The sequence below is a fragment of the Scyliorhinus torazame genome, chromosome 3, assembly GCF_047496885.1.
Source record: "Scyliorhinus torazame isolate Kashiwa2021f chromosome 3, sScyTor2.1, whole genome shotgun sequence".
Classification (NCBI taxonomy): domain Eukaryota; kingdom Metazoa; phylum Chordata; class Chondrichthyes; order Carcharhiniformes; family Scyliorhinidae; genus Scyliorhinus; species Scyliorhinus torazame.
In genome coordinates, this window is record NC_092709.1 from 251,882,796 (window position 1) to 251,897,366 (window position 14,571).

A 14,571-nucleotide genomic window follows, 5' to 3' on the forward strand; every position below is an offset into this window, starting at 1 on the left:
CATATACAATTGCAATAAATGATTAATACCGCTTCTCCCTCAATGAACCACTGAATGTGTTTTTAATACAGTAACTCTCTGATATCTTAATATTTAAATCCGTTCTTTATTGCCATATGATATTCCACCTCCAAGAAATTACACCTACCTTCACCTATGTTCATATATGTACCTTTGAAAATAAATTGAGAAGGGGGAAAAAAGCATCATTCCGAACTTCCAAATGTGCCAAAGCACATTACATTTGCACAAGATGCGGTGCCACTAAAGAGCAATGAAATAGATGTTCAGACGTGTCACAATGTTTTTAAAAAAAATCTCCACCCAGAATGGAGGCAACGCTTGATTTAGCATCTCAGCCAAGAGACAGAACCTCTGACAATGCAGCATTCCTCCATACCAAACTAAAATATCAGCCTCTGTGATGTGCCCAAACCTCTGGCGGGGGACTGAAGTCAAGGCTGGCACCAATTACAGGCCTGAGCTAGCCTTCCTAAGGTGCACGAGTGTAGCATGCCAACTGGTTTAGCACAGAGCTAAATAGCTGACTTTTAAAGCAGACGAAGGCAGGCCAGCAGCGCAGTTCAATTCCCGTACCAGCCTCCCCGTGCCGGAATGTTGCGACTAGGAGCTTTTCACAGTAACTTCATCTGAAGCCTACTTGTGACAATAAGCGATTTTCTTTTCATTTTCATGATTGGTCTCTTGTGAGGCTGTTTCTGAACTGGATGAATGGAGACTGCTTCTTCGGTGTTTTTATAAAATTTGGCATGGTTTCTTTACCCTTGCTGCAACTGTCAGATTATTCCATTTGATAATACTTTCTTTGTTTCCTGCATGACACGAGTGTTTTAATAATATAACAATCATAATGAAATATTCCTTCTTGTGTTATGGATTTAAGACTTTTAAGGTCACTTGGTGTTTCATGGTTTTTTGCATTTCTTTAAAACAGGATTGGAAGCTTATGGTAGACATTTTGATGGACTGGACATTGTGAAATTATGGGGAATGATATTTCAGAGCATCCATGACCCAGCATTTATTCAGGCAGTCGATCAACTGATCTACTTACAGTGTGTGCTATGGCTGGTTAGTAATCAACTGGATAGGATTGATGCTGCACTTCGCTTACTAAGAGACAGAGTAAGTGTGGAAAGCAGGTATAGATTAATTGCTTACTGCTGCAATCTTTTTTGCCCATTTTTAGGATTTGTATGTGGCCTGTGCTAACGTTTTCTTTCAGCAAAAAGCTTGCCCAAAGCAATTAATTTCCCAAGCCCAATCTCATATTGAGGTGTAAATTGGTCATCAGATGAATGTTGACAAGTGAGAGATGCATGGATGCTTTTCTGAGACCCAAACAATGTTTGGTTATTCAGAGAAACACAATTTTCCATCTGCGTGTTGAAAACCTTTTTTATTGATTTCTGTGGGGGCTTTGAGAGAAGTACTTAAAACCCTGAGCGCACAGAAAGAAGAGGATGTTCCTTGGTTGGGGTGGTTCATGTTGTTGGGTTAAGATAGTGCTGTAAATATGCACTTTATAATCCCTTGCTAAAAGGTGTTATAGCGATAGTACTCAAGTGTTTCTAATGACGGGCAGTGTTCTTGCCTGTTTTTGCCTACTGAATAGAACAGTTCACAGGTAAACTGAACATCTCACCTATTGTCAAATTGGACAGTTTGGGGGTGGGGGCGTGTGCAGGACATGGAGATGCAGTCCTGAACACAAGGGATTTTCATTGTTACAGTTTGGGATTTTGAATAGACTGTAAGGGAGTAGCTGACTCCACTGAAACTAGAGTAATTCTAATCCATCAATCCGTTAGCCATGTTTGATGATTCCGAGAAACACTTGGGACCTTTTTAGACCTCTGTGGGGGCTTTGAAAGATGCATTAATGCTAATACTGTGCCTCTAAAGTACTTGGTCTTTTTCACTGTCCATAGTTCACTGAGGTGCCTTACTGTACTTACAATTACAAGTCATACTTAGAGTCTACATTGACATTTTGTGACAAATATTCTCTGGAGATTATAGCCCAAAGGGTTTTAAGGGTTCCAATCTCTCAGTGTACTTTAGTGGCAGGGCTTTGAGAAAGTGGCCTGTCCCCATTGATTCTTTGTGGCGACTGACCCACACTTCAGCGCATCCCTCAACATGTGCTCAACCCATCTTCTGAGGCAAGCACTTTCGATGAATTGAAACTGAAATATTCTGGCGTAGTGAGCCTTCGAATTAACTTTAAATGGTTTTATTGGTGAGGTGTGTATGGAAATGACATGAGCTACAAATTTTGTACTCCTGGCTTTCTGAAGATAGCAGAAAAAATGCACTTGAATAAAGTTGTCAATCAGATTTCTTTTTTTTTTTGTAATTGTTTTTATACAAGTTTTTCTAAAACAAAATTTTACATAAGCAATAACAAAAAGGAGAAAATTTAACAAACAAGGTGGTTACAGTCCATTTGCAAAAGAAGAGTATACATTCCATACACAGGGCCCCCCCCCCCCCCCCCCCCCCCCCAAAACCGGATTGCTGCTGACCTTTCAACGTTCTGCCAGAAAGTCCAGGAACGGCTGCCACCGCCTGGAGAACCCCAGCAAGGACCCTCTTAAGGCAAACTTAGCGGGAATGCCATTACCTGTTTCTTCAGAAAAGCGCAGACTTGGAGGTATCTAAAGGCATTCCCGGGGCAGACTAAATTTCTCCTCTAGCGCCTTCAGGCTAGGAAAAGTCCCATCTATAAACAGGTCCCCCATCCTTTTGATACCCGACCTATGCCAACTTTGAAACCCTCCGTCTATCTTGCCCGGAACAAATCTATGATTATGCCGTATCGGGGTCCAGACTGAGGCCCCTTCCTCCCTCCTGTGCCTTCTCCACTGACCCCAGATCGTCAGTACCGCCGTCACCACCGGGCTTGTGGTGTACTGTGCCGGTGAGAACGGCAGCGGTGCCGTTATCAGTGCCCCTAAGCTGGGGTCCACGCATGACGCTGCCTTTAGCCGCTTCCATGCTGCCCCCTTGTCCAAGACCCATTTCCTAATCATCGCTATATTAGCCGCCCAGTAATAACTGCAGAACGGATTTGGGGATGAAGATGGAAGGCACCGGAAGACGAACAGAAACCTGGGAAGGATTGTCATTTTCACGGACTGCACGCTACCCGCCAGGGAAAACGGGAGCATGTCCCACCTTTTTGAAATCTCCCTCCATCTGGGCATCCCAATTCCTAGCCACCTGTATACCCAGGTACCGAAAGCTCCTCTCCACCCTCTTGAGCGGGAGCTCCCCCAGTCTCTCCTCCTGGCCCCTCGCATGGATCACAAATAGCTCACTTTTTCCCCACGTTCAACTTGTACCCCAAGAAACTCCCGAAGTCCTTTAGGATCTGCATGACCTCCCCCATCTTCTCTAGCGGGTCTGAAATATACAGGAGCAGGTCGTCTGTGTAGAGCGAAACACGGCTCTCTCTCTCTCTCTCTCTCTCTCTCTCTCTCTCTCTCTCTCTCTCTCTCTCTCTCTCTCTCTCTCTCTCTCTCTCTCTCTCTCTCTCTCTTTTTCCCCCCCCCCCTCCAGTTTCTTGACGTCCTCAATGCCATGGCCAACGGCTCATTTGCCGGGGCAAATAGCAGTGGGGACAGGGGGCACCCCTGCCTCGTCCCTCGGTGCAGCCAAAAATACTCTGACCTCAGTCAGTTCGTGGACACTTGCTACGGGGGCCTGGTACAGTAGTTTGACCCACCCTATGTATTCCTCACCAAATCCAAATCTACTTTAGGCTTCCCACAGGTACTCCCACTCCACCTGATCAAAGGCTTTCTCCGCATCCATTGCAGCCACTACTTCTGCGTCCCCTCCTTCTGAGGGCATCATAATAATGTTTAGGACCTTCCTCACGTTCGTGTTCAATTGCCTACCCTTGCCGAACCCTGTCTGATCCTCGTCAATCACCCCCGGGACACAGTCCTCTATTCTGGTGGCCAAGATCTTAGCCAGCAGTTTGGCATCTACATTTAGGAGCGATATCGGCCTGTAGGACCCACACTGCAACGGATCCTTGTCCTGCTTAAGGATGAGCGAGATCGAAACCCACGACATCGATGGGGAGAGGGTTCCCCTCTCCTTGGCCTCGTTAAAGTGGGCTCAGCAGCTCCAAGAATTTCTTGTAAAATTCTACAAGGTAACCGTCCGGTCGCGGGGCCTTGCCCGACTGCATATTCTCCAAGCCCTTAACTATCTCCTCCAACTCAATCGGGGCTCCCAATCCCTCCACCAGCTCTTCGTCCACCTTTGGGAACCTCAATCGGTCCATAAATTGCTTCATCCCTTCCCTCCCCTCTGGGGGCTCTGACTCCTACATCTTGCAGTAGATCTCCTTGAAGACTTTGTTGATCTCTTCCGGGCTCAGGACCATGTTAGCCCCCTTATCCCTAACTCCCCCAATTTCCCTGGCCGCCTCCCTCCTTCGAAGTTGGTGCACCAGCATCCTACCCGCTTTCGCCCCATACTCATATACTGCCCCGTTCACCTTCCTCAGCTGGTGCTCGGGGGTCTCCACGTACCTTCTGTCTACCCTGAGTATCTCTCCCACTAACTCTCCCTCTCCGTCCTATCCTTCTTCTCTCTGTGGGACCTGATAGAGATTAACTCCCCTCTGATAACTGCCTTCAAGGCCTCCCAGACCGTAGTCACTATTACCTCTCCCGTGTCGTTTGTTGTCACATAGTTTTGGATGCTCCTCATAATCCACCCACAGACCTCCTCATCCGTCAACAGTCCCACGTCCAATCTCCAGAGAGGGCGTTGCCCTCTCTCCTCCCCCAGTCTCAAGTCTGCCCAGTGCAGAGCATGGTCCGAGACCGCAATGGCCGAGTACTCTACCCCTGGGATTAGCGCCCTGCTCAACATGAAAAAATCAATCCGAGACTACACTTTATGCATGTGGGAGAAGAAAAAAACTCCTTCGCCCTTGGCCGAGCGAATCTCCACAGATTCCCCCCCTCCCCCCGGCCAAATCTGCTCCATGAAACCCCTCAGGACCTTGGCCGCTGCTGGCCTCCTCCCCGATTTGGACTTAGACCGGGGCATAAACGTTCACTCGCACCACCCGGGCCCCCTGTAGCTGACCACTCACCATAATGTACCTGGCCCCTTTGTCCACCACAATACTTCCCGCCTCAAATGCCACCTGTTTGCTGACCAGGATTGCGACCCCCCCCCCCCTGGTCTTTGCGTCCAACCCCGAGTGGAACACCTGGCCCACCCATCCCTTCCTCAGTCTAATTTGGTCAGCGAGTTTTAAGTGCGTCTCCTGTAGCATAGCTACGTCTGCCTTTAATCTGTTTAAGTGTGAGAACACGCGGGCCCTTTTGACTGGCCCATTTAGGCCCATTACATTCCACGTGATCAGCCTGGTCAGGGGTTGACCCCCACCCTGCCGACGAGCCATCTCCTTTTTTTGCCCAGCCACGTGCCTGCGTCCCCCGCTCACTCAAGCCCTCCGGCTGGAGGCTCTCCGTCCCGACTCTCCGTCTGTTCCCGAAAGTTGGCTCCCCTTCAGCCAGCAAAGCAGCATCCCCCCCCCCCCCCCGTCGTCGTCGTCGTCCCATACCCCTCAATCCCAATCCCCATGTCAAGCCCCTGCTTAACATTAACCCCCCCCCCCCATTGCACTTCCGTAAGTCTGCTGACCCCGGCCGCTCCTGCCTCTACCTCCAATCTTACTGTTGTCTCTTTCTTCGGGCTCCCAAACTCCCCTCCCCCACAGGGTAAGCGAGAGAGAGCTACCCCATTCTTCCCGTGTAAAAAGAACGGGAAAAAAAAAAAACAACTAATGACCCCCCCCCCCCCCCCCCCCAAAACCTGGCGAGGTGCCCTAACTGACGGGCCCATCTCCCCCTTCTGCGGCGTGGCTCCGCGAAAGCAGAGAGCTGGCAAAGGACCCTGAGGGCAAAAACAAAGAGAGAACGGGGCAGACCAACATAACATAGCCCCCTCCCCAGCCCCCATACAACTTACACTCTGCTTCCAATCTTACATTAGGACAGCACCTGGTTTCACCTCTTTACCCGGGCGTTCCAACAACGTGCAGCTGCCCATAGTTCAAGTCCAACTTTTCATTCTTAATGAATGTCCACGTCACGTCCGGCGTATCAAAGTAGTGGTGCCGGCCTTGGTATGTGACCCACAGCCTCGCCGGATGTAGCAGCCCGAACTTCACCCCTTTGTTGTGGAGGGCCGCCTTGGCCCGGTTGAATCCCGCATGCCTCTTCGCCAGATCTGTTCCCCAGTCCTGGTAAATTTGAATCTCTCAGTTCTCCCATTTACTGCTTCGCTCCTTCTTTGCCCACCGCAGGACACGTTCCTTGTCTGTGAAGCGGTGGAATCTTATCACCATAGGCCTCGGCGGTTCGTTCGCCCTAGGCTTCCTTGCCAGGACTTTGTGCGCCCCGTCCAGTTCCAGGGGCCGCAGGAAGGCCCCCCGCGCCCATCAGCGACCCCAGAATCGTGGTCACAAATGCGCTCGCATCTGACTCCTCTGCAACTTTGGGGAGGCCCAGGATTCGCAGGTTCTGCGTCCTCTACCTATTTTCAAGGTCTTCCAGTTTCTCCTGCCATCTTTTGTGCAGGGCTTTGTGCGCCTCCACCCTGACCGCCAGGCCCAAGATCTCATCCTTTTCAGAGACCTTTTTTACCACCTCTTTGATCGCCTTCTGCATCTTCTGAGTCTCCACCATCCTTTCCATGGAAGCCTTCTTAGGGGCCAGCATGTCCGTCTTGAGCTCTGTGAAGCAGCTTCTCTGGAACTCCTGCTGCTCCCATGACCACTGGGCCCACGCCTCCTGATCCACGCCGGCCGCCATTTCGTACCCGTTCTCCTCGTTTCACCGATCCAACCTTCTTTACTGCCCCTCTCCTGGTCCACTCCATACAGCGCTGGGGGGAGCCTCACCAGCGTTTACTGCCCCACCGGGGATCGCCTCTAAAGGTCCGTTAACGGGCCCAAATGTCTGATCTCGGCGGGAGCTGCTGAACGTGCGACCTACCCAGGCATGGTCGCAACCGGAAGTGTCAATCAGATTTCCAAGCTCTGGTGTGTAGGCCAGGCCGTTTAATGCGGCCCTGGTTGGAAAGTGTGTGCATCACGAGGCTTCTATTGCCTAATTTATGACTGGAACAGACAATTAGACGTTGTTGATGGAAAGCACTTGGCTAATAGATTATCTTGTAAACTGTTTGTTTCGCAAAGCTGGTTCATTATCATGCCTTGAATCATGAAGGTAATTAGAGATATTTCTTAACATCGGGGGCCTGGGATGGAGGGCGTTGCATGCAGCAGTACCATCCAACCATAGGCTGCATCGGTTCATGAGCACCTGGTGCGGAGAGGGTGGGGGGTGAAGGAGGAGGCCCCCCTCATGAACCTACTCCTGGGCCTGGCTAAACTTGCCGTCAACAGGTCCAGGCAGTGGGCGATCGCGGGGGTTGACCAACCCGACTGTCTGCCCCTCTACTACAGCTACATTCATGGCCAGGTATTCCTGAAGAGGGAGAATGTCGTGTCCTTGAGACCTTCCGTGCCCACTGGGCACCGCAGGGTCTGGGGTGCTTTATCGATCCCATTAATCACATTTTGGTTTCATGTTTTAAGTCTCATGGTGATTTGCTTTTTGTTTCAGGCAGTTGCCCTTTAAGGGAGTGTCTTTATAATTTGTCCCTCTGTTTACTTAATTGGTTATTTATGTTAATCAAAATAGTTGGAGCAGAAAATAAATAAACAAATGTTTTGAACACTGAAGGATGAGGGTTTCTGCGGTGAGAACCTAAACAGGGAGTGCATTTCATCTCCACAGAGAAGTACAGGTGGCTCTCCCAGAAACAGTCACATGTGAAGGCAATTTTCAAATGTCGCCAACATTGACGAGCTGCAAAGAGCTAATAATATAAAATTTAGGTTTGGTCTCGGTTGATGGAACATGCATCTTGCCTATCCACTGCACCCTGCAGAGGAGTCCCATGGTGCTGCACCACTTCAGTAACCAGTTTATAAAAAAAAAAAAGATTAATTTAGAAAGTGGGCGGCACGATGGCGCAGTGGTTAACACTGCTGCCTCACGGCGCCGAGGACCTGGGTTCCATCCTGGCTCTGGGTCACTCGCTGTGTGGAGTTTACACATTCTCCCTGTGTCTGCATGGGTCTCACCTCCACAACAATGTGCAGGGTAGGTGGATTGGGCCTTGCTAAATTGCCCTTTAATTAGAAAAAAATAATTGGATACTCTAAATTGATTTTAAAAAATGAAATAAAAAGAAAAGATTAATTTAGAAAACAATGCAATATATTAACCTATAGAAATACAAGGATTATATTAACTTAAATTAAAAACTATTTGTGGTAAAATAGTGAAATTGTGATTTTATTCTGGACATTACAAAGAACAAACAAAGAACAAAGAAATGTACAGCACAGGAACAGGCCCTTCGGCCCTCCAAGCCCGTGCCGACCATACTGCCCGACTAAACTACAATCTTCTACACTTCCTGGGTCCGTATCCTTCTATTCCCATCCTATTCATATATTTGTCAAGATGCCCCTTAAATGTCCCTATCGTCCCTGCTTCCACTACCTCCTCCGGTAGTGAGTTCCAGGCACCCACTACCCTCTGCGTAAAAAAACTTGCCTCGTACATCTACTCTAAACATTGCCCCTCTCACCTTAAACCTATGCCCCCTAGTAATTGACCCCTCTACCCTGGGGAAAAGCCTCTGACTATCCACTCTGTCTATGCCCCTCATAATTTTGTATACCTCTATCAGGTCGCCCCTCAACCTCCTTCGTTCCAGTGAGAACAAACCGAGTTTATTCAATCGCTCCTCATAGCTTATGCCCTCCATACCAGGCAACATTCTGGTAAATCTCTTCTGCACCCTCTCTAAAGCCTCCACATCCTTCTGGTAGTGTGGCGACCAGAATTGAACACTATACTCCAAGTGTGGCCTAACTAAGGTTCTATACAGCTGCAACATGACTTGCCAATTCTTATACTCAATGCCCCGGCCAATGAAGGCAAGCATGCCGTATGCCTTCTTGACTACCTTCTCCACCTGTGTTGCCCCTTTCAATGACCTGTGGACCTGTACTCCTAGATCTCTTTGACTTTCAATACTCTTGAGGGTTCTACCATTCACTGTATATTCCCTACCTGCATTAGCCCTTCCAAAATGCATTACCTCACATTTGTCCGGATTAAACTCCATCTGCCATCTCTCCGCCCAAGTCTCCAGACAATCTAAATCCTGCTGTATCCTCAGACAGTCCTCATCGCTATCCGCAATTCCACCAACCTTTGTGTCGTCTGCAAACTTACTAATCAGACCAGTTACATTTTCCTCCAAATCATTTATATATACTACAAAGAGCAAAGGTCCCAGCACTGATCCCTGTGGAACACCACTGGTCACAGCCCTCCAATTAGAAAAGCATCCCTCCATTGCTACCCTCTGCCTTCTATGGCCTAGCCAGTTCAGTATCCACCTTGCCAGTTCACCCCTGATCCCGTGTGACTTCACCTTTTGTACTAGTCTACCATGAGGGACCTTGTCAAAGGCCTTACTGAAGTCCATATAGACAACATCTACTGCCCTACCTGCATCAATCATCTTAGTGACCTCCTCGAAAAACTCTTATCAAGTTAGTGAGACACGACCTCCCCTTCACAAAACCGTGCTGCCTCTCACTAATACGTCCATTTGCTTCCAAATGGGAGTAGATCCTGTCTCGAAGAATTCTCTCCAGTAATTTCCCTACCACTGAAGTAAGGCTCACCGGCCTGTAGTTCCCGGGATTATCCTTGCTACCCTTCTTAAACAGAGGAACAACATTGGCTATTCTCCAGTCCTCCGGGACATCCCCTGAAGACAGCGAGGATCCAAAGATTTCTGTCAAGGCCTCAGCAATTTCCTCTTCAGCCTCCTTCAGTATTCTGGGGTAGATCCCATCCGGCCCTGGGGACTTATCTACCTTAATATTTTTTAAGACACCCAACACCTCGTCTTTTTGGATCACAATGTGACCCAGGCTATCTACACCCCCTTCTCCAGACTCAACATCTACCAATTCCTTCTCTTTGGTGAATACTGATGCAAAGTATTCATTTAGTACCTCGCCCATTTCCTCTGGCTCCACACATAGATTCCCTTGCCTATCCTTCAGTGGGCCAACCCTTTCCCTGGCTACCCTCTTGCTTTTTATGTACGTGTAAAAAGCCTTGGGATTTTCCTTAACCCTATTTGCCAATGACTTTTCATGACCCCTTCTAGCCCCCCTGACTCCTTGCTTAAGTTCCTTCCTACTTTCCTTATATGCCACACAGGCTTCGTCTGTTCCCAGCCTTTTAGCCCTGACAAATGCCTCCTTTTTCTTTTTGACGAGGCCTACAATATCACTCGTCATCCAAGGTTCCCGAAAATTGCCGTATTTATCTTTCTTCCTCACAGGAACATGCCTGTCCTGTATTCCTTTCAACTGACACTTGAAAGCCTCCCACATGTCAGATGTTGATTTGCCCTCAAACATCCGCCCCCAATCTATGTTCTTCAGTTCCTGCCTAATATTGTTATAATTAGCCTTCCCCCAATTTAGCACATTCATCCTCGGACCACTCTTATCCTTGTCCACCAGTACTTTAAAACTTACTGAATTGTGGTCACTGTTACCGAAATGCTCCCCTACTGAAACATCTACCACCTGGCCGGGCTCATTCCCCAATACCAGGTCCAGTACCGCCCCTTCCCTAGTTGGACTGTTTACATATTGTTTTAAGAAGCCCTCCTGGATGCTCCTTACAAACTCCGCCCCGTCTAAGTCCCTGGCACTAAGTGAGTCCCAGTCAATATTGGGGAAGTTGAAGTCTCCCATCACCACAACCCTGTTGTTTTTACTCTTTTCCAAAATCTGTCTACCTATCTGCTCCTCTATCTCCCGCTGGCTGTTGGGAGGCCTGTAGTATACCCCCAACATTGTGACTGCACCCTTCTTATTCCTGATCTCTACCCATATAGCCTCACTGCCCTCTGAGGTGTCCTCTCGCAGTATAGCTGTGATATTCTCCCGAACAAGTAGCGCAACTCCGCCTCCCCTTTTACATCCTCCTCTATCCCGCCTGAAACATCTAAATCCTGGAACGTTTAGCTGCCAATCCCGCCCTTCCCTCAACCAGGTCTCTGTAATGGCAACAACATCATAGTTCCAAGTAGTAATCCAAGCTCTTGAAAAAACAGTTTCTTGATCTATTGTTTTATTTTCCTTTACTCATGTGAGAGTGGCCCAGTTTTGCTCAGTATTGTGCAGCAAAAGGATAACTGGTGCATTATAGAGGCCCACATGAAAATTGATGAAGGCAACTAAGTTTAAATTTCATTCCACTCAAGGTTTATCTCCTTTTAATTCAGCCAAATTCAAGAGTCTGCTGCTGCAGTTGGCTATTTTCCACGTTGGCCACCTGGCAATACATTTTGGAAGGCTATTCTATAATCAGTTAATAAAATGTATACTGTATAATTGTTAGTTTGAAAAATAATTGCCTTTTAATGCATGCTGCCTTTCGCCTTTGGAATAGCGCTTCTATAATGTAAAAATAAAACTCATTGTTCATTTTTGTTATTTATTATTTATTTATCATCACCTTTCCTTTTTTTTTAGGGTTTGTCAGGCTCTGGTTTGAATTCGCACTCTGATTTGTTGCAATGCATTAAAGCTGGTGACCTTTTAAAAGATAGAAGTGGAAGTCATCTTATGTTGGTACAGAGTCTCAGCAGCCTGGGAGAGTTGATTTATACCTGTGCTATTTTTATTCAAGGTACTAGTCTAACCAATTATGGACATAATTGTGAACTTATCAGCTGATGTGTGATCAGTAATGTTTTATTTTGTGTATGTAAATCTTTGGCTTGAACCACATTAATGAGTCACACAAGTTATGCCATTTTACATGCCATCCATATGCTGTTATACTGCAGTCTGTGTTCTGAAACTTAGCCATCAATTGCAAAAAATCCATTACCCTACCATTCGAAATGTATTCTCTCTCATCCAAGATAAAATAATGTTTTTATACCGTATTTAATTTTTTTCGGCCAGGATTTTTCCAGTAGTATTTTGTAATGCCGGTTGTGGACTTTCCTTTTTTATTCCCCCAATCCTGCTGAGAGACAGCACAGATCGGGTTTGGAAACCCTAAGTGTGAGCTTCTGTCACACCACTGTGTGGCGCTGTACCACTATTCTTCACTATAAAACAAAGAACTTTAACTTGTGTGGCACCTCTTGTGACATCTCAAAGTGATTCACAGTCAATGGCCCAGACCCTGTGAAGTTCCAACAACTGGCCTCATGGGAATTGCCTGGGAAATTTGAACTTCTGATGGATAATTCCTTGGGACCCTTGGAAAAGATATTCAGCACACTTCAAACCATTCTGCCATACCTTTTTATTTTTTATTTATTTTTTAAAAATGTAGATAAGCCAATTTTCTTTTTTCCAATTAAGGGGCAATTTAGCATGGCCAATCCACCTAACCAGCACATCTTTGGGTGGTGGGGGTGAAACCCATGCAGACATGGGGAGAACGTTCTGCCGTACCTGAATAGTTACCTGGGAAATGTTGGACAGAAAAATCCTAGTCTAACTCCTGGGTAACTATATACTGATGCACCCTACTCACAGCTGCCATTTACCTCACTCACCTGACCACTTGCATACCTACGCACTCGTCCATTCACTCACCCACCCTCTCATTCACCTACGCACTGAGCAGCTTGGGGACCTTGGAAGTACTTCCTAGAGCCCGGCAGCTTGTGCCTAAAAAGGATGTGTGGCTTCCCTTCTCTCGCTCTGGCTTCCTGCACTGAGTCAGTTCTGCAGGATCCTCCTTTGGGTGTTTTGGATAGAAACATCATCTGCAGGTACGTGGGTGGTTTTCTGACTAATTAGCATCGGAAACAGTGGTTTGGCTCCGATCGGAAGATTTGGGCAAGTGAATAGGAAAATCTGATGGTCAATTAATGCCAAGAGTCACGTATAGCAAATGATTTATAGAGTAGATGTGCTGTATCATAGAATCCCCACAGTGCAGAAGGAGGCCATTTGGCCCATTGAGTCTGCACCAACCCTCTGAAAGAGTACTTCACCCAAGCTTCCCCCCCCCCGGTATCCCATTAATCCCTTAATCTAACCTACACATTTTTGATCGCTTAAGGGGCAATTTAGCATGGCCAATCCACCAAACCTGCAAATCTTTGTACTTGCATTTCCAGAAAGCATTTGATAAAGTGCCACATATAAGCTTATGGTGTAGGTGGAAGCATGGAAAGAAGAATGGCTGGCTGGCAGAAAATAGAGAGTATGCATAAATGGATCTTTTTCTGATTGGCAGGATGTGACGAATGGAGTCCCGCAGGGGTCTGTGCTGGAGCCTGAACCTTTTTAAGATTTATATCAATGACTTAGTAAGGGTAGTAAAGGCATGCTAACTAAATTTGCAGATAACACAAAGATAGGTAGGGTTCTGAACAGGACATAGGAGTTCGCAGATGGATAGAGATGGGTTTAGTGAGTGGACAAAATCTGGCAGATGGAGTATAATGTGGGAGAATGTGAAGTTGCTCATTTTGGCAGAAAGAATAAAAAGCAGAGTATCACTTAAAACAGGAAATGACTGCAGAATTCCGAGGTGCAGAAGGATCGAGGTATTCTGGTTCATGAGTCGTAAAATATTGTATGCAGGTACAGAAATAATTAAGAAGGCTAATGAATGCTATCCTTTACTACAAGAGGAATTGAACCTAAAAGTAAGGTTGTTATACTTCAGTTATATAGGGTATTGAGACCATACCTTGAAAACTGTGTAGTTTTGGTCTCCTTTTTTAAGGGAGTACTGCATGCGTTAGAGATGGTTCCGAGGAGGATTACTAAATTGTTACCTGCAATGAGCGGGTTGTCTTATGAAAAAAGGTTTGACAGGATGAGCTTGTTTGCACGAGTTTAGAAGAGTGAGGGGCGACTTGATTGAAGAATATAAGATCCTGAACAGTCTTCACAAGGTGGACGTGGAAAGGACGTTTCCCCTTGTGGGCAAGCCTAGAACTAGGGGGCACGGTTTTAAAATTGGGGTCACCCTTTTTGGACAAAGACATTTTTTTTGAGGGCTGTGCGACTTTGTAACTCTGCCTCAGAAGGGGGTGGAAGCAGGACCATTGAATATTTTTACGGTGGAGGTAGATTGGTTCTTGTTAGGCAAAGGAATCAAAGGTTATCGGGGTTAGATGGGAATGTAAAAATCGAAACGCAGGCTGGAGGAGTCGAATGACCTATGTCTGCTCCTATTTTGCACATTCATAAGTATGTTGAGAGATAAACATTGGCAGGACATCCAGGAAACTGCCTTTCTACTCTACCAATGTTTGTTTTATGTCCACTCGAGCAGGCACGATAGGGCCTTTGCTTAACATCTCATCTGAAAGACGGCACTTGGAGCATACCACTGAAATGTCAGCCTGGATTAT

At 46.9% G+C, this 14,571-nt stretch overlaps 1 protein-coding gene across 1 annotated transcript in view; it reads left to right on the forward strand.

Moving 5' to 3' along the window:
- fancg (FA complementation group G) overlaps positions 1–14,571 on the forward strand; it is an 86,286-nt gene that overhangs the window by 12,032 nt on the left and 59,683 nt on the right. Inside the window, 2 exon segments of the mRNA XM_072497121.1 lie at positions 956–1,146; positions 11,711–11,867. Coding sequence (XP_072353222.1) covers positions 956–1,146; positions 11,711–11,867 — 348 coding nt within the window.